This window comes from Hydra vulgaris, chromosome 09, assembly GCF_038396675.1.
Source record: "Hydra vulgaris chromosome 09, alternate assembly HydraT2T_AEP".
Lineage (NCBI taxonomy): Eukaryota > Metazoa > Cnidaria > Hydrozoa > Anthoathecata > Hydridae > Hydra > Hydra vulgaris.
This window is the reverse complement of record NC_088928.1, coordinates 30,500,128-30,522,025: the sequence shown is the minus strand read 5'-3', so window position 1 is coordinate 30,522,025 and position 21,898 is coordinate 30,500,128. Positions and strand designations below refer to the sequence as shown.

At 27.9% G+C, this 21,898-nt stretch overlaps 1 protein-coding gene across 1 annotated transcript in view; it reads right to left on the bottom strand.

Annotated features, from left to right (window-relative positions):
* Positions 1-21,898, bottom strand: part of LOC100213368 (ribosomal protein S6 kinase alpha-5) — an 83,226-nt gene that overhangs the window by 11,843 nt on the left and 49,485 nt on the right. The window contains exons 6-10 of the mRNA XM_065805287.1: positions 13,806-13,892; positions 12,227-12,330; positions 3,988-4,138; positions 3,749-3,910; positions 3,525-3,641 (exon numbers count right to left, since the gene is read on the bottom strand). Of these exons, the coding sequence (XP_065661359.1) occupies positions 3,525-3,641; positions 3,749-3,910; positions 3,988-4,138; positions 12,227-12,330; positions 13,806-13,892 (621 nt within the window). The remainder of the gene's footprint in view (positions 1-3,524; positions 3,642-3,748; positions 3,911-3,987; positions 4,139-12,226; positions 12,331-13,805; positions 13,893-21,898) is intronic.

Below are 21,898 nucleotides of genomic sequence, written 5' to 3'. Positions count from 1 at the left end.
AACAAAAAAAATATTTCTAAACAACTAACAACTCACTGATCTCAGTATCATCTACTGGGTATGAATGAATCGCACATAGATGTTAATAGTATAATAATGAAAGATAAGACTAAATCACTTTCAACCAGAGAAGAAGACTGTATGTTTTTGGATGATAAAAAAGGACTACCAAACTGGTCAATCGATTGAAAAGATAAAAATAATGCAATTTTTATAAAAAAGAAAGATTGCAAAAACAAATCAATTTCAAGCAAAAATGATAGGCCACACATTATCTGACAACATATTCCAATCAAGTCTTAAAAAATATACTGATTCTGAATTTGTAGACTCAGATGAGTCAGATAAAGACTTTAAAGAATGCATTCAAAAAGGAAAAAAAGCAACAACTTTGTAACAGTTTCTTTGCCTAAAAATAAAATTAAATCAACATCAATTGTTGCAAAAAGATACAATATTTCTTCAACAGATCAAGTAGCTATAACTGTAAGTATCATAAATTCAGGCGATGGAGATTTGAATAAGTCTTCACTATCAGAAACAATTCAAGAAGGCATAACAAAATGGTCTTAATGAAGGAAAGAACTAAAATAAAGGAATCTTTTATGTCAAAAGCTAAACACTTATCTCTGACTCTTCACATGAACACAAAAAAAATTACAGATGTTTATAATCATGGTAAAAATATGGAAAAGTTAGCAGCTGTTGTAAGCTCACCAGGTCTCGATGAGTCCCAGGTTATTGGAGTAAATGGAATTTCTAATGTGGAATGTGGGTGTGGAATAACCCAGGCTGTAAAAAAGATTTTAAATGAATGGAATCTTTTTGAAACAGTTGACAGTGTATCGTTTGATACAACTGCGAGTAATACTGAATGGATTAATGGAGTAGTGTCAATTATTGAGAGATGGAAAGGCAAACCACTAAATTGGCTAGCATGTAGATACGATGTTGTAAAACTCCAAGTAAAAGAAACAGAAAAAGCGTCAGGCAAAGATACAAACAGACCTACAGACAATACATTTAAAATGTTACACAATAACTTGGATAAAATGTTTGCTAAAAGAATAAACTATGAGAATATGAACAAGTTTGACTGAAAAAGTAACTGTGGAACTTTTATTAAAAATAAGGTGAGATAAAAATATTTTGAGGTTTTAATCTGTTAAGACTTATAATTAGGAAAAGAAATATACAACATTAATAAAACACATTTTTTATTAACACACAAATAATTTCTCATAACTAATTGAATAAATATTTTTTGTAGACTGATAAAGTCTTACAGTCTTGCAGTGAAGCTTAGCTTTGCCAGTTAACAGTCGTATACTTAGGCAAATTTGTCACAGGATTTAATTTAAAAGACCTGTTGCCATCATGCAAGATATCTTGCTAAACCAATTTATAATCTTGTTCTTTGCCTTCCTAATCCAAAGATTAATTTTTTTTTCTGCAAACGATGTCACGTTATACTGTTTTTGCTGAGTTTGTGGGTGTTTTTTTATACTTTTTGGTTTTTAAAAGCTCCTTTTGCATGTACGGCTCCTGAGAAAGATTTACAAGCAATCAGAGATGCATTGAGACGATGAAACATGCCAAACATGCATTGACATGATGAAACAACATTCTTGGTACCATGACCAGAGAACAGTTATTTTCTCTATAGTTATAGAAAGTGTTGCTAAAAGCTGTTTAACTATAACTCTAAACACGATATTGACAAGCCAAATTTTCAAGAGCAATACAAAAATCCAATTACTTCTAATATGTCATCATTTGTAAGAGGCATGAGTTGGTTGGTTTTGAGAACTTTGGATTTACCAAGAATGATCTTGAGTTGTGTCAAGTTAGTTGTAAGAAATAGGGAAAATATAGTTCTTACAGAAGGTTTAAGGACTGTTTTATAAACTGCAAGTAGTAAATAATCCTGCTGAAAGAGCGTTAAAACTTATTAAAGGCTATTTGACTAGTGCTTATTTGACTTTATGCTTGTTAATTTAAATTTTTTTTTTCGACTTATTCAAGACTACTTGAAAGTGTGCATTAATGAAAGTGTTGATTAATAAAAGTTAATGGGTTAATGAAGCATCGAGGCAAGATATTCTCTGCCTTATAGCAGAGCATAGAGCAAAACATTCAGTTTGTACTAAAAAAATTTGATTAACTTTTGAAACTACATTTCAACTAATCATGTTGTATAATATTAAATACTGATTGATTATGTTTTTGAGTTTATACTTGGGATTCAAATGTTGTGCATATTTAAGCTAGATTTTTTATTTTACTTTTAATAATAAAAAACAACAATTGAAAGAATTAAAAAAAAACAATTGAAATTGTTAAATTTTCTAACTACTTCTATAAATAAAATTACTATAATATACTAATGGAACAATAAAATGTGGGTGTTTCCTAAAAATTTTGTTTCATTGCAAAAATCAATAAAAATAAATATGCAAACTAAGTTAGCCTTATGTAATATAAGGAAATTACAAGAAAAATCTAAATATTTCAATAGACTGGAGGAGGTAGTAAATAAAACTTTAATTAAAAATGTATATAATTTTCTCTATGTACTCATCAAAACTCACCAGAAATCAAATGAAGACCTTCAAAAATCAAAAATTTTCCAGAAATGGCAGGGGCTAATGCACAAAGTAAATAGCAGTTTAAAAGCATTTAAACCATAAAATTAATAATTTTTTTTTTTTTTAATTAATAGCTTGATTTTTTTTTTTTTTTAGAAGATTGCATTTTGAACTACTTTTGATACTTTTTAAAATGTTATAATATCAATACTAGGATGACAAAATACTAGATATTAAGGATGACTATTGATCAAAGAAATAGCAAAAAGATTAAAATCTTTAGAAATGCATCAGCCTGAAACAATAGTGGAATTAAATGACATGAAGGATACAGAAACTAAAAAAAAATACAAAACCTACAAACAATCATATTTCGTCCACAAAATGTAAAAAAAACGTAGCATAATATATAATAATAACAAAACAATAACAATAAAATAGTTAAACTTAAACAAAAACTAAAAATTTAAAAAAAATATTGAACTTAAAAATACGAAAACATTAAAAAAAAAAAATTCTTAACACATGATTATAATTCCCCTAACTCAGATTCAATGTAAAACTAAAATTGATTACCTTTAAAATTAATTAACTGTAAAATTGATTACCTGTCATGTCTAAGTTTTCTAAGTTTGCATAAAAATTTAAGTTTATTTTTTTTAAATTTAAATTAATGTTTGGAACTAAAAAAAAATTAATAAATTCTAATAAAAACAAACGCAACACGAATACAATCAATTTTTAATAAAATTTTAGTTGAAAAATGTTGGGTAAAATTTTTTTACGAATTTTTAAACACAACTTAACAAATTTTTACTCAGAGTATAAACTATTCCAACACTTCCATTCATTCACAACATTTTTATTCACTCACAACATTTTCATTCATTCACAACATTTCAAAATTTTGGACAAAAACATCAAAATTTATTTTACCTCAAACAAATTTCTATAAATTAAATTATCTACAGGCTGAATGGCTTCACTCAAAAATAATTCATCCGCAAAACTGTTTTTCCCAAATATGATTGAAGGAGCAACAAATGAGTATCCCTATAAAAAATATACACCATTGAAGAACAATTGAATGTCTCTATAAAAATGTATTATTGAAGAGCAAAAAAATGATAACAACTGTCAAATTAATAAAAATACTTTACCCGAAAAACTTTGTCAGCATTTTTTGGTACAACAGCTGGAGAATCAACTGGCATCAGTTTTGTAAACTCTTCAGAAAAATTACTTGTGTCTGTATCGTCCTTAACAATTGGTTTAAATGGTGGAGCTAATTCTTTCCGTGATAATAAATCCCAGTCAATACCCTAAACAAAAAAAATCATTTAACTATTAGAGACATAAATAACATATTAGACACTTTATGCTTTAAGATTCTACTTACAAAAAATAAAGGATGTTGCTTTATTTCTGTCACATTATTGGGTCCACTACCGAGTCTTTTAGCAGGATTTTTTTGAAGAAGTCTCCAAATAAAATCTTGAGCAAACTTAGATATTACTTTAGGCATTGGAGGATCAATATTTAATATTCGCCTAAAAATGTACAAAACAACTAAACTTTAAAATTGCAAAATTATAATAACATATAATAACAAATGAAAGCACAACATTAATTGCATAAAAACACTTTAAATTGAATTTTCAATTAAAAATTGTCAAAATTTCAAACAACTATTATAATATTACTATATAATCAATCCAAACATTATTTTTCAATAATGCGTTCATAATTAGTTTTTCATGAGAGAGAGAGAGAGTAGTTTTGTTTACATTTGGTTAGTTTTTGTGAAAAATTAATTACATATATATATATATATATATATATATATATATATATATATATATATATATATATATACATATATATATATATATATTTATATATATTTATATATATTTATATATATTTATATATATTTATATATACTTATATACACTCCTAGTCGGTGTTTACGGGGACATGTTTTTTTTATTCATGTTTTTTTCTTCTATTTCATATCATGTTTATATAACTTTTTAAACTTTTATTTTGTTTCTATTTTTATTTATACATATTTAAATTCATTATTTTATTATAAAAATATATTTTTATATTTATTTTTGTTACTTTTATTTATTTATCATATATTATATATATATTTTTTTCTATCTATTTACAAAAACAATTAATGACAGTCACATAACCATATTTAAACCTTGCCGTAACCCTAATCCTAAGCCTGACCTTGATGCTGACCCTAACTAAACCCTCAGTTGATGTAGCAGCACTATCTTGCAAGTCAGGCTATTTGATAGTAGATGTATATACTTTTCGCTCTCTATAAAATTTGCTTATGGGGACATTTTTTTTACAAAAAAATGATGCTTATTGGGAAAAAAAAATCAACAGGTACACAAAAATGTCCCCGATAATGCTAATATATATATTCACCATATACATGCTAGTGTGTGTGTACGTGTCTGTGTGTGTGTACAGACAGAGAAATCTGAAAGATTTTAAGTTGGTACAAAAGTGCCATACATAGCTGATGGCATGTTGGCAAAATTATGTTTTGCTCTTTATTTATTTACTTTTATTTGTTTAAGATAACTTGTCTGACATGAAAAAACTAACAATTGCAATAACTAAATTAAGAAACTACATTTTGAATGTATAGTATATATTGTATTATATATTATATATATATATATATATATATTTTTTTTTTTTTTTTGCATGCTTACACTTTTTTTTTTTTTAGATTTAGGTTGGTGGTTGTATGCTGTAGTAAAGGAAAGATAAGTTGGTTTTTGCATCAGCATTACCAAACGACAACCTTGATTTTAAAGACTGTGTGTGTGTGTATAATACTGTTTTACTTTGAGAAATAATAACTATATAAGGTATATAATAGTTTTACTGTGAGATATAATAACTATATATAGATATAAGAAATATAATAACTCTTTATTAAGAATTATTATGTTTTTAGATTTTTTTAAGGGTTTTAGCAAATTCCTAGATAGTTATAACTTAACTTAGTCAATTTTCAGCACATTTAAGAAATTCAATATTGTTTTTTTTTCCCAACAGATTTTCTTTTCTGAGATAAAAAATAAGAAAATAAAACAATTGTGCATAGTAATTTTGACTTTGTTGGAATATTTATATAAACCTGTCTATAAAATTGAAAATTAATGCAACTTTTTCCAATCTCTGTGGTTTACAGAAACTTTGCAAATATTCTTTAAGTGAAGTCTTTTAAACAAAGACAATTTGACATGATAAGCTTCAAGAATTTTAAATCTTAAGATTTAACTTTTTTTTTAATTAAGGAAGGAAAAATTAAAATCAAGTTAAGTTAACAATGCAAAAAGATAATATTATCTGTGTAAAGGTTGTTGTGTACAATTAAAAAAGATAATTTTATCTGTGTAAAGGTTGTTGTGTACAATTAAAAAAGATAATTTTATCTGTGTAAAGGTTGTTGAGTACAATGAAAGATCTTTTAAGTGCATATTTAGTATAGATTTTTAAGTGTACAATTTAGGCATTTTTTGCAGAACAACTTTTTGTATTACACCAAGATTTCAAAATGAAAAACTAGCCATTTAACAAAAAAAATGCATATATTCACATTTATTATAAATATAATTAATGCATATATTTAACAATTAATTAATAATACGCGGTCTGCAAATCTAGCTTATGAAAGTAACGACATGTTTGAAAATGTTTGAAAAAGTCTTTGTTAAGAAGATACAGACATTTTAAATGGACATAAGCAGCTTCTTAAATTTAAGGCTGAAAAGTTTCTTAATAAAAAGTTTAAACTTTTTATTTAGTCTATAAAAGCGCTTTTATGATGTGCTATGAATAGTATTGTTCAATTAATATGTATTCAAGAAACAAAAAATACACAAATGGTGTCAATCTAATTCACAGTTTTACTAATTTCTTTGTAAATAAGTATTAAAAAAACTCCCTCAAATTCAAAGGGGGGTTTAAATTTTATATGGTCATTACTTTTGAACGTTAAGAGAATATTGTAAGAAATTTAAAATTTATTGTTGAATATAAGTTAGCTCAGATTAGTAAAAAAAATAATTTTATAAACTTGTTGTTCTCCCTTTTATCTCAAAATGTTTTGACCAAAACTGAAAGTAAGATATGAAGACCGTGTCCATTTTATCCAAAGTGATGGCTGTAGGGGTAAACTAGTTTTTATTTCAACTTATGAAAGACTACATATCGAGGAAATTTAAAGAAGAGGGGCTAGCAATAAGAGATAGTGTGGTGATAATCGCAGCCAAGATAGTAAATGAAGAAATAAGGCCCCTTGAATAGAGTAAAGATTTTTAACCAAGTGTTGATAATATAGCAGACAAAGAAAAATGGGTTCCTGAATCATTGAAAACATTAATGAAGTTAAAAATTCTTTCCTATCAGAAGTGATTGAGTCTGAGACAATGTATCATACAAGCTTCAAGACCAAAAAATGTCGTTGTACCAATATTATTTAGAGTTGCTATCAATATTAATAAATCTACTGAATGTAAATATCTTATTCAACTTTTATCGCAGCTTGGGTTTGAAAACACTTCATATGATTGTACCAGTTTAAACAATCGGCAATTAAAGAGATGAGCAGGAATGAAATCTAGAAAAAACACAAAGAAATAAGAAATGGATTTGTTATTTTCTAACTGATAATGTCAATCACAACATTCTAACATTTACAGGGAATGGTAAATTTATGGGATGGAAATAATCATCGAAATGTAGACTGGATCATTTGGTATAACTCCAAGATTGAGGCAACTTTTACCAAGAGCAATCTTTGCTAACAGCCACAGTATAGAGATTATACCATATCATGAATTAATCATTTTTAGACAAAAAAGAATCATATTTTTGCATCATTTATCTTGATAACCAAATAATAATATTTTCAAAATATATCAGTTAAATACTTTTGAAATTATTTTCTGTAGGGCATCAATAATGTTGATGGGGAAAACAAGGAAGATTACATCAATGAAGAATATATTAAAAATATATAAAAATAATAATAATAATAATACTGTTCTTATTAAGTGTTAACTTTAAACATTCTAAAAAGTTTGAAAAAAAGTTTGATTTAATTAAAAAATACAATAAAGCAGCCGGAAAGTATTGAAGCCATTAATCAGATGAATTGGATAATACAAAATAAGAAACCTATTTCTCTTATATTAAAGTGTAAAAATATTTAAAATCTTCTTTAACTTCTTCATAAAATATATAAAAATTTTATCTTTTAACAACAAACCACTGTCATACTAAAATAGCCATCTGTGGAGGCTCCACATCAACTGAGGATTTGATTTTGAGAAAGTACTATTTATGCAAGAAGTATATTTATTACGGCAATTTTATTATTTTACTTTGATATCCTCCTTTTTTACTATGGTTAAAAAACTGGATGCAAGTCTGTGTTTTAAAAATGTGTGGAAACATTAGGATGGCATCTAAGTAGACAGGGATAACAATATAATATAATACAATATATATATATATATATATATATATATATATATATATATATATATATATATATATATATATATATATATATATATATATTAGGGCTGTCCAAAAAAAATTTTTTTTTCAGATTTGATTGCATAGTTGTTTATTTTGTGCCATTTGACATAGTAATTAACTGTGCAAAAAATCTTTCCAATCAGATAATGTTTAGGGGGTGCTCAATGACCATAAAGTTTTACGAAAAATGTGAAAAACATGGAAAAAGTAACAAAGTTCCACAAATTTCTAAAACCCGGTAAATTAGATTTTTCAGATTTGATCAGTTTTAATTATCTCTAAATATTAAATTCTGAATACAAATTACAATCCACATCCACTTTAGACTGGTTTATTAGCAGAGAAATTAATGAAATAAAATACTGCAATACGACTAAAGTTCTGCGGTTTTTGTTATATCAGAACTTTTCCAAAATAAAACACTAGGATTTTTGACTCTTTGTCATTGATTAAAATACGAATTATAAACAAAAAAACATATGAGCAATTAACATTTAATTATCGTAATGTTATAGTTCGTGCAATGTTAATGCTAGCGAGGACTATAACTCTTCAGAGTACACTTTCTGGCATCTGGCACTCGCTTTCTGTGATCCTCAACCACCTGAATTAACCTCTGCATTTCAGATTCATTCCTTGTAATCGATTCATTAAACATCGACATTAAAGCCACAGATCGTTCGGCGAGCATTAAAGCCACAGATCGTTCAACCTTCATTGACCGCAACGCACTTGCTGAAACTGATGTCACCAGCATGTCCAGAGATTTCTTCTCTAGACTTTCAATGCTCTTTAATTTGATCAACCTTTCAGACCAGTTCTCACCGTGAAATTTCATGTTGGAAATCATTTTTTGCTTCTCTTCCGTTTGAAGTTTGTTTGAAAACAAAGCTAGTGGGACCAATTCTGGTGAAAGGTACCACAAATGGTTTTGAAAGTTCTTGACTGCTGCTTCGGAAATCGTTTTATTCACAACTGCAAACTGCTTAAGTTGCTGAAACAGAAACAAATCATTAACTGGAGCATCGCTGGCATTTGTGCATGATATCCAAGATTTTACATAAACCAGACTAGCAAATAAGCAAAATTCACAGAGATTTTTTTCCTCTTTTGTGGTCAACTTGAACTCTTCACGAAATAAATAAATCTTAAAACAATAAATAACCTTGGGCATCCAGCGAGCCATGTGATAAGCACCAGGGATCTTGAAATGATAATTTTTCTCTTCTTGATCAGGCAGTTTTCCAAGTATTAACAGACAGAGATCCATGATTTCTTTGTAGTCATCCCTTGGCATTTTAACATGCAGGTTTTCTTTGAGGAATGCAATCACTTCATTTTGTAGTTCTTGCACCAGGGGTATTTTCATTCGAATGTCATCCAGAGGTTTAAAATTTCCTTGATTAACTTTGGGCCAATATTGCTGAAATCTCTGGAAAAGAGGTATGTTGGGACCAGATGATGGTCCAAATAGTGATCCAAACACTCCTGCTACTATGATCTCATGAACATGGTGTCTGCAAGCGAAATATAACAAATTTCTACCTATATGTTTCTCTAGAACTACACATGCACCATTTTTGGAGCCAGTGTTAGAGGCTGTAGTATCAAAACTCATTCCAATAACATCACCAATTATGTCCCAGAAATTAAGCAGATGAATAACTGCTTTTGCTTGGGCTTCTCCAGTTCCAGCTGATAGTTTTGCTATTCCAAGTATTTTGTCAACATTGTGACCTGTCACACCTACAGATAGCCGGTCAACATTTGCTTTAGGGGCTGCAGAATTTGTTCGATCTATCATCAGTTTGCCATCCCAGTGGACGATTAATGGTGGTTTGTCCAAATCGCAGAATTCAGTTCGAACAGTGGCTTCAATATTTGATCGATGATAGGTTCGTTTTCTACGGACTGTAGAACGTGACAATGATCCATCATCGAGGTTCTGTCCACCAGCCCTTGCAATTGCTGCTGCTAGTATAGTAAATTTTGTGTCAGATAGATTAATTCTGTCTAATGTTGATGAAACATCAGGCGAGTCAAGAATTGTATCTAAGATACATTGTTGTTTTGGAGTACTTGCTAAACTTGATTCAGCTGACCCTGAAGAACTTGCTTTACTGACTTGTTGTCTGTAATAAACAGGGATTTCTATCTCAAAATCTCTATCAACCATTTTGTCATTATCAACAGCATCGTTATCGTTGTCATCACTATAACTTTCGTCATGTAAAGGTTCAATAACAGGAACTATTGCACTCGCACCAGATTGTCTTTGCTCTTCTTTTAGCTTTCGTTCTCTCTCTGCTTGTTTCCTTGCTTCATTTCTTTCTTCTAATTTTGAAAGTTCTTTGTCCTCTCCAAACATCACCATTTTTCTCTGACATCTCTGATCCAATAAAAATTCTTTATCTTCTTCAATTCTGATCATGGTTTCAGCATCCTTGTGGGCAATGTCAAAAAGTAGGCCAATGGTGTCTGTAAATGATTTCTCTCTCGATTTCTGAGAATCTGACAATCTGCATTTTTTTTTTTTTATTAATTTAAATTCCTGGACTAAAGTTTTCAACTTTAAGACTACATTCGGATGAAATGCTGTCGGAATACGGGCTTTATTCCAAATAATAATCAGTTCATCAACAGTTGTTTTAAGACTTTCAGGCACTGACTTTTTGGTTGAATTAAGATGATAAAAAAATGTTTTTAAAACATCAGATGTTAAGGGAAGAACTTTATCTGGAAGATTTGGCTCTGGTTGTCCAATTAAAAAGATTTTGGTTTGAAGTCGTGTAGAGATAGCAACACGAGATGATGCTGCCATTTCAATGATAACTGAAATATTATGAGAAAATCAAAAATCAATACCATATTATACAAACTTATCATTCAGTTGTTGGTTTATGCAGCTGCAGCAATATATTATAATAATTATTACTAAAGAAATTAAATAAATATTTTCAAATTAGAAATTATTATTATCTGCACTTAATAACAAACAATACACTACCAGACTACCATGCTAGTTTTCTGTAATAGGTTACTAAGGTTAGGTACTATCAAAATATTAATACATTTGTTGTCAAACTGAAATTCCAAATAAAAATAATATTTATACTTGTAAACCTTTTTATTCTGTTTGAACAAATTCTAAATTGAGTTAAATAATAGTATTAAAATTATGAATACAAATTTTAACAAAATGATATAAACACAGTTGTTTTAAACACTAGCAGACATTTTTTAGTCTGGTGCCCTGATGACAGTTAATCTGCTGCACTTTAATTAATCTATATAGCATGCAATCAGACAATATTTCAGTGGAAAAAATCTAACTAACCAGGTTCTAGAAATTTTTAGAACTTTGGAACTTTTTACACGTTTTTGACGTTTTTCGTAAAACTTTATGGTCATTGAGCACCCCCTAAACATTATCTGATTGGAAAGATTTTTTCCACAGTCAATTACTATGTCAAATGGCACAAAATAAACAACTATGCATTCAAATCCGAGAAAAAATTTTTTTTCCTGTGTTCACATGAACAGCCCTAATATATATATATATATATATATATATATATATATATATATATATATATATATATATATATATATATATATATATATATATATATATATATATATATATATACACACACAGCTATACAGCCTTTAGAATTTATAAAAAATAAGGTGGGAAATATTTTAAACTCAAAGGTTTCACCATAACAACAGAAACTATAACCTGTATAACCTGTATATCTTGTATAAATCAGTTATAAATATAAAACTTATATTTATAACTGATTGTTATAAAAAAAAATAAAAAAATTCTTTTTTGTTTGTAAAAAAATAGCAATAGTAATTGAAAATTGAATTAATTTAAAAGCAAATTAAGTATTAAAAAAAAACTAAACAAAGAAAAAGATTTGTTCAAACTTTTTTTTTAATTTAGCAAATTAGAAACTTTTATAGGTTATACAGGTTATAGGATAAATATAGGAAAAAAATTAATTTTAAATACTTTTTAACTTACTAAATACTAGAAAAGTCATTACCAAGAAATCTCTCGCTGGCTGTTTTGCTCACCTTCCACAGTAAAGGGTGATGCTCCGGTAACAAGCTCATAAAATAAAACACCTAAACTCCACCAATCAACAGCCTGAGTAAAAAAAACAAAAACAATTTCACTAATCAACAATCTCAGTACAAAAAAATTAGCATTAATATATAAATGTGTTTTGAACTCAAAAAGACCTTAAAAGAACTCAAAAAAATTTCATAGTTTATTAATATAATAATTTAATTATGAATAAATATTAGCAACAAATAAATTATTTTAAAATAATTTGCAATAAATTTAATGCTAACTCTGCATTTTAAAAAGCTTTACAGAAAAAGCTGTAATTAAAATAAACAAAAAAAGGCAGTAATCTTTTTGGCTTTAAAATGTTTTATGCATATATTTTAAGTTTTAAAAGGACAAAAAAATGAATTCAGGTAAAAAAAAAATACTAATTAAATTATAAAAATTATTTAAAATATATATCAATTTACATAGCTATGGTGCTATAAAAAAAACTTTAAATACTTGAATGAGCCGTGTTGAAAACTGTACCAATTTTAGGTTGAACCAGCCATATTGAAGACAGTTTATTGTCTTCAACATGGTTTTATATTTTATTTCAATTATTATATGTTGGTACTTTATGTAAAAAAACAAGCTAAACACAAAAAATGCTGTTGGCATAAATCATAAAAACTGATGTACTAAATTCCTAACTTTAATTATGTGAAAAATCAAATACAATAGTAAAATAAATAGCAGTATAATAACAGAAAATTATAAATTACACTGAAAAACAAAAAAGTGATAATTTAAAAAAAAGTTTTTAATTTTTTTTTTTTGTTTTTGAAAACTTGAAAAAAAATTTAATTTTTTTACACAAAAAAATTTTTTTTTAACTTTAATTATTTGAAATTTTATTGTTGTTGTTATACAACTTTCATTTAAAAAAATATTGATAATGTAAAATTATTTTTATTTACATTTACTAATTTGCTTAAAGATTTACAAAAAAAATTTATTTGGATGATGAACACAAGTCTTAGACAATTTCAAACACCATAACATAGTGCTTACAACTTCCCCAATCATTTAAATATTATTAAACAAAATATTTTGAATAAAAGTATGCGTTTTAGTTTTAACCAAAACACTTTTATTGTTAATTTGAACTTTTTTTAAATTAAAACTGCAAAAGTAAAAAAATCACATTTAAAATTATAAAATTGATTTACTTGTAATTTTTTGCTTTAGAACAAATTTTACAAAAAAATTTTAACAGGACTTTTATCAAAGATTTTCTAGATTTTAATGACTTGAAAACAGAAGGACTAAAAAATGACTAATAATAGAATGGCTATAACATATGACTAATAACAGAATGACTATAACACATGACTGATAACGGAAGAACTAAAAAATCATTAATATAATGATAATGTTTTAGTTAAAATCAAAATGTACATTTTTAAATAAAATACCTAATTTTAAATATCAAAATGTTAATGATCTTAAAGCTCCATTTATCACAATTATTATTATTATTTCATAAGCTATTAATAAATGCATACCATTCCGTGACCATTTTTATCTCCATTTACAATTTCAGGTGCCATGTACTCTATTGTACCACAAAACGAATAAGCGCGCTCGTCAACCTAAAAATATTATATTTTTAGGTTAAACTAAAAGTATTATATTTTATAACTCGTAATAAAAATTTATATTTTAATTAACTAAGAAAAAAATTAATCAAACAACTTAATTAAACTATAATTAAATTGTTTCAGGTGATAAAATCTGATATAAAAATGGATGATACTATATGATATATGAATGTATAACATCATATGATATATAAATGGGTGATACCATGATATATAAATGGATGATACTATATGATATATGAATGGATAATATCATATGATATATAAATTGATGATACCATATGATATATAAATGTATGGATCCATATGATATATAAACAGATGTTACCATTTGATATATACCACCAATGTGTTAAAATTTAATAATTACTTAACGTAAGTCACAAAAGTTACCAAACATGTTTAGTAACTTTAGAGTGGTTCAAAAATGAATCAAAATTCTACTCCTAAAATCAGTCAAACATTAAGTTATTTAACAGACATCTTTTGCAAAATTGAACATGTTAAACAAATAACTACAAAAAGCAAACAAGACCCTTATTGATGAAAAACTATTTGGTTTTACCGAACTTTGATAGGTATATCAAAAATATAACTTAGACAACAAATTTGAGCAACTTTATTGGTTTGCCCCATAAACATGTTCAATACAATAAAACATTGTATAAATAAATAACACACGATTTTTAAAATTTTAGGAATAAAAAATATTTAAAGGATTCTGCAAGACCCATGGACATTTAACAGTTCACTAATATTATTTAAAAAAAAGTTCTTCAAAAAGTCAACTTGAATCTTAAATGAAGCAAATTTACATAAAAATTTCAAAAATAGTAATAATTTTTTATCCGTCAAGTCAGGATCAGGAAAATGATAATTATTGTTATATAAAAATAATATCTGTTACATCAAAGCAAAAAATTATTTTTATTCTTTAGGTCAAGTCTTAAAATACTCCTTTCCCTTTTTTTTTTTGAGACTTGTGGTTGAGTAAATGCTAGACAGTGTCTCAATAATAAGACGAGACAGTGTCTCAATAAGAATGAAGAGACAGTGTCTCAATAAGAATGAAGATAGAATCTCAATATCACATTGAATGGCTTGGCTTTAACACCACTGACCCTGCTAGTACTAAAGCCAATAACCTCTGTATTTCTGAGTCTTATACTCATAAAACTTTATGACTTGATTTCCAGACAACCCTTATCTTCCCTGCTTGATTTGTGTCTTATATCTGACCTTGGCTTGTGTTCAGCTCCTCCTTGTTCTCCTTTAGGTGGTTAGGACCATGCAATGATCTCTAAAAATCTTTCATCTTGTACTTCTTCGGACTCATCCTATCATCGCACTATTGCAATTATAGAAAAATTATTGCATTATTCAAACACTTATTTTTATATTTAGCATAATAGAAACTTTTATAACCAAAGAATTATATTTAATTGAAAATATATTATACTAATTTAAAAAAATTTCTCTCTCTGTTAGTCTCTCTCTGTTAATAAATGCTGTCTGATGCTAAGCCCAGTTATTCACAGTTTACTAAATTTTGTATCTTATTTCAGAAGTTTAGCTCAAGAGACTTTTGAAAAATCTTCAACAGTGTCATTAACAAAGGTAAGTCAAAGATTCTGCCTCTAATTCATAGGTTTGATCTTATTACCTCTCTTATAGATAAGATAGAACTATTTGCAAAGAACTTTACTTCTAATATAACTCTTGAATCTAACGGCCATACTTTTTCTTCCATTTCATTTAAACAGATTAACTCATTGTTAGACATCTAAATCACATCAGCTTCCATTGCTAAAGTCATTTCTCAATTAAACTCTTCTACAGCTTGTGGTCCAGACAACATTCTAATAATTGACTAATAAATGAGTCTATGATTTAGTCTCTGACAATCAATATGGTTTCGATCTTCTCCTTTTACAGCTAACTTGCAAACTGCTGTGGCTGAAAAATTCTATCGTGCATTAGATGGAGGCGGTGAGGCAAGGGCTATTGTTCTTGATCTATCTAAAGCTTTCTACACATGTTCTACCCTTGGTCCTGCATTGTTCTGTACTTCTGGGGTACCTCAACGTTCTATCCTTGGTCCTGTATCTATATTAATGATCTTCTTGTCAGTCTTACATCTAGAGTGATTCTATTTGCTGATGACTCAACTTTATACTCCTGTCTCAACAAAAAGCCTTCTATTTTCATTTGCTTAGAACAGGCAGCCAATCTTAAATATGTTCTCACTTTTGTAACAGATTGGGGGTTTGCTTGTAAACTTTAACTGCAACCAAAACTTAGTTATATGCTGTAAACAACTATTGCAATAATATTGCATATATATTATTGTTATAATATTACTGTAAACAACTATTGCAACACTATCAACATTCTTATATAAACAAATGGCATTACTGACCTCTCATGAAAACCATATGTACAATCCATTGCAAAGTTAACATTTACAAAAAGCAAAGTACACACCTAAGGCAAATGTAAACTGATTCAGCTATGATTTTGTAAAAAAAAACTCCAAGGCATAGACATAAGGAGTGAGCAGAAAATTACACCCCTTATTCATTTAATAACACTTACATAAATATACTTGTTTTATATTGTGCTCTACCATGACAGCGATGATTACTATCACTACTCTACTATTGCATATTATATTTGAAATAAAAAATGTTTTGGGTAAATATTCTTAGTTTCAATTCAACCCATTGGGCACGGTAACTAAAAAAGGCAACTTTTGAACATTCAAAAGACATCCAAAACATTCTAAAGATGTTCAAAAAGTGTGTCTATACTATAGTATATACATACATACAAACATACATACATACATACATACATACATACATAAATATATATATATATATATATATATATATATATATATATATATATATATATATATATATATATATATATATATATATATATATATATATATATATATATATACATTAGGGTGGTCCTTAAAGCAACTTTTTTTTAAATGTTTGCTCTCACCCTCTAAATGTGTTCTATATAATAAAATAATACTAAAATTAATAAATTTTTGAACAAAAAGGTCCCTAAAACTACCAAAAAAATAGTTCTTCAAAAGTATATCATGTTGGGTCTCAAAAGAGGCCAAACTATATAAAAACATCAAAAATAATCATCGTTTTATAAATAAAATTTTTGTTTTTGATTTTGATGCCTAGAAAATGACAATTTTAAACTAAAAACTAAAAAAAAATTTTCACAAAAAAATTTTATTATAATTTTTTTTTCTTGATGTGTTTTTTTTTATATGGATGATAGTTTATAAAATTTTTATAGCGAAGTACAATACTTTAAAAAGTATATACTTAAGTAAAAGTACACATTTAAAAAAATATTTAAAAAGTACAAAGTTTACAAAAAAAACTATAAAATTACAGTAAATAAAAATTACAGTAACGTGAGTAAATATAATTTGTTACTTTCCACCTCTGATGCTGATTAGCTTGGCTTTAGTACCACTAAACCTGCGAGCACTAAAGCTCTAAATGTTTGACTTAGTTCTCATCCTTGTAAACACAGAACAACAAAACTGTCATCATACAGTATAAGAATTACATTACATCAGATGAACTAGCTTTAGAGAGCATGATTTTTTTCAACTTATAGCATAAAGGAGAAACTCTTGCATAGTAATGATTTTATTGTATACAGCATAAATGATAATAATGATGTTGTTTACATTCAGTCAAAAGTTTTTTTGTTTTTTTTTTAACTTCACCCAAGGTCGAGGTCACTACAGACGAGGATGCTACTTAATTGTGGTTATAACCCTCAACTCTATAACTCCAAAACACGAACCTTGACAAACAAGGCTGCGCGAAGAAACAAGTTGAGTATGGTACTACCAGGGACGTGGCCCCTTTGTATGTTGTATTCCAAAGTTTTAATTATTATTATTAGGGATTTAACTTTAACTTTGTTTCATCTTGGGTCTTTTTGCAGTATTTCCATTCAATATTTACAATGTGATAATGTCTTACTTATCAAGTAAGGCATTATCACATTGTAAATATTGGTCAGTCTTTGATGGAGTCATATGTTACTTAAAAAATAAAGATGTTTGCCATAAGAAAATTTTTAAATCGAACATATGGACTGCATATCTCAAAAACAAAATGGTGAATTAACTTACTCTCCTTATATAATTACTTGAGCATTTGAATATTTTATTTTATCCAAACCTCTGTACAGCCACATTTCTAATGACTATAAATTACTATTAATTAGTATTAGAACTTTAATAAAAATCACTTCAAAAGTCGGATCACAAGATAGTATGGAATTTTTAAAAAATGTTATGATGATTATTGAAAATACACAACATAAACGTATACTGCTGGTTGATGAAGTTAATATCAAATCCACATAAACTTATCATGGAGGTGTATTGTGTGGAAATTCTGTTGATCAACTAGGGGTCCTTGCCAAAGCATGTCATCTATAAATGTAAATGTTTATTTGGTGGACCAGAGATTCTAGTAAAAATGACTCCAACTAGCCACTTAGATTCTGATTTTCTTTTCAAACAATGCAAACCAATATTTGAAACAATCAACAATCAACCCGATGCAAAACTGTTATCAACTATTACTGATGGAAATAGAGTAAATCAAAAGTTTTTAAAATAAAAATGAAGGAAAACCTTGGTGTGGAGATAATGAAAATACATTTTTGTTGTTTGAATATTTTCATGTCATAAAGTGTCTTCACAATAATTGGTTAACTGAAGAAAACAGGGAATTAGTTTTTGAGTTTGACGGTAACAGCATGTAGCAATGGTAACAAATATGTAGACGTTAGCAAACATATAGCAAAATAGAGTGATTTAATAAATCTTTATGAGTTAGAATCTGCCAATCTTTTAAAGCATAGCAAATTAAATAAAATTTCCATCTCACCAAAACCAATTAAGCAGCAGAAAGTTGACACTTTTTTATGAGTTTTCTGTTATGAAAATATTGCTGCACTTAAAAATCATCCATCCATTAACAAAGATGAAGTTATTGGCACCATCAAATTTATTTTTATATTTTTGAAGTTTTGGAAAATTTGTAATGTGAAAGGTGTTATAACAGATATTCATTATAAAGATGAGTACCAATATAGTTAACACACTGATAAAAGTCTGCTATTCTTTTTAGATGAGGCAGATATAGTTGAAAGAATGAAAAAGTCAAGCCCAAAATGTATAAAGTAGCTTACAAAAGATACCTCTGAATGAATTTCTCAATGTGTTGACCAACTGTCAACATTGCAAAGTATCTTTTGAATTGTAAAAATGACTACATTATCCTGGGATAATTCACAATTGATCCATTAGAGAAAACTTTTAGCAAGCTTCGCCAGGGTTCTGGAGGAACCTATTTTATTACTGCCCAGTTTGTCATAGAAAAAGTTAGAATTCAACATGCAAAACTTTCTTTAGTTAGAAATGGATAGTTATGATGATTGTACTAATGGTCATTCCTGTAATAATTATTTTCGAAGTTTAAATAAGCAGGAAGGCGAAAATTTTGATAATTTGCCAGGACTTGAGGATAAAATTCAAGCAGAATCATTACTTTCAATTTTATATATTGATGGTTATGTTAAAAAAAAATGGTTCTGATTATATTGATGACTTAAATAGATGAGGTTTTGCTATTGCCATTGACAATATTGTTCAATGGTGCATATTTTGTTAGGTTGAATTTGAGCTGTTATCAGATGAATTTTGTCAAACATTTTTGATGAAGCAATTCTTATCTGTATCAAAAAGGTTTCAATTGCCGCCCTTTAGAAAATATATTTCTAAAAAATCTAGCAATAATAAAAGCATCAAGATGCTCCAAGGAGTCAAAAAGTTTTGAAACTGTTATGACAAAGAGTCCTAATTTAAATTTTATTGTCTTATTTGTCTATAAAAAGTATATTTTAGTTTATTAACTTTATTGTAGCTTTAATTTCAAGACAGTTCTTATATATCATTATTATTATACTTTTTATGCTCTCCATGTCAGTATCCACTTTACTTACTAGCGCTCCAAACTTTGCTATGCTTTAGCTTTGGCATACTTTAGGTAGCATCATATATTGTAATTCAAACAATCAACACTATAAGAAAAATATAATAACTTAAGGATAAAACTAATATCAACTTGCATGATTTATCATTAAGATACAAACATGTCATAAATTGTTGGTAATTGTAATTAGCTCATACATAACATTGTGTTCATAATAGCATCTGCCCTGATTAAACTGTTAAAGACAAAACCTTGCACAACACATGAGTTATTGAAACCTAACAAATGTTTATTTGTAAGAACAACTAAATGTGTTTAAAAGTTTTTTTTTTTACATCTTCACAACTAACAAGGCTGCAAGCAACGACTATTAGAGTTGGAAGTTATTGGAAGAGAAAAGATGAAGTTTATAAAGCAAGATAACGATTACAGACTTAAAAAACTGCAAAATATATGAATCAGGAAAATAAGATGAAGGAAGCAAATTCCAAAGAAATGATGTTCCAGGAAAAAAAAACTAGACAAATAATAATTTTTGGGGCACTTCGGAACAGTCACAGTTAAAAGGATGAGATTTAATTTAAATGACGAGTAACACAATAATGAAATTTAGTAGATGGCACAAGAGATGCTAGCTTATTAGAGCAGCACCCATCATTTTTACATCAATAAGTATTTATTCAAAAGTGAAAGGGAAGAAATATTACAATGATGTGACAATGGTTAAAGGTTGGCTGAAAGAGCAGGTCTAATTATATTTAAAATGTGCTTTTGCAAATAGCCTGAAAGAGAAATGACATCATTCATAGATCCACTCCAGATATGGCAACAGTATTCCATACAAGGACAAACTTGAGATTTTTAAAGATAAAGAAAAAAATTCAAAGTAAGAACGAGGTGAGCACAATAAAGAGATGCAACCTAAGCAGATGCTAATTTTGCAATGGATTTGATATATGGTTTTCAAGAAAGATCGAAAGTAAGAGTTAATCCTAGAAGACAAAGGGTAGATGACTCATCGAATACATTACTGTTCATAAATATAGGAAGATCTAGATTATAGTCATAACAATTAGCTGAAAAACATTAAGTTTTTTCTGAGTTAAAGTTCACCACCCACTGAGAGCCCCATGCTGTGGCAGAAGTAAAAACTTTTTCAAGCTCAAATGCCCACTCAAGCAATCAGAGAGTGTTGGCTTCTTATCAAAACAAGAATAAAATCATCAGCAAACAACGCCACCTTGTGTGAGAATTTCTGGGAGATTGCTAATGTAAATTGAAAAAAAGTATAGGGCCAAGAATAGAATCTTGAGGAACCCCTAAAGTAACAGGAAATGAAGAAGAGTGCCGTCCATTGAGGACAATTTTTATACTGCAATTGGTAAGAAAGGATTCAATAATCTTAGAAATGTTACTTGATACACTGTAAGAAGGGAGCTTATGGAGAAGACATCATGCCAAACTTTATCAAAGATTATGGAAATGTCGAGAGTGATAGCCTTAAACTCTCCACATCTACCTAATGCACAATAAAATCTATCAGTTATTAGCTTTAACAAATCAGCAGTAGAACGAGAAGATCAAAATCCATACTAATTATCAGAAAGTAAGTTTTTAGATTCAATATGAGAGGTTAAGTGTTTGTTGATTAAAGACTCAAAAACCTTGCATATGATAGCAAGAAGACTAATGGAACAGTAGTTAGATGACAGCTCTGGAGAACATTTCTGCAAGACTATAACAGTTATGTTGTCCGGACCACAAACTGTAGAAGGGTCTAAGCAGGAAATCAATTTAGATACAGATGCTGAAGCAGGCTTGGTCGGGAAGCGGGAGCGATTGGAGCGATCGTTGACCACGGAAATAATATTTAGTTGCAAAAAACTGGCCAGATTTTTTAGTTGTTTTGAGAACATTTCAAAAAAAAAAAAAAAAAAG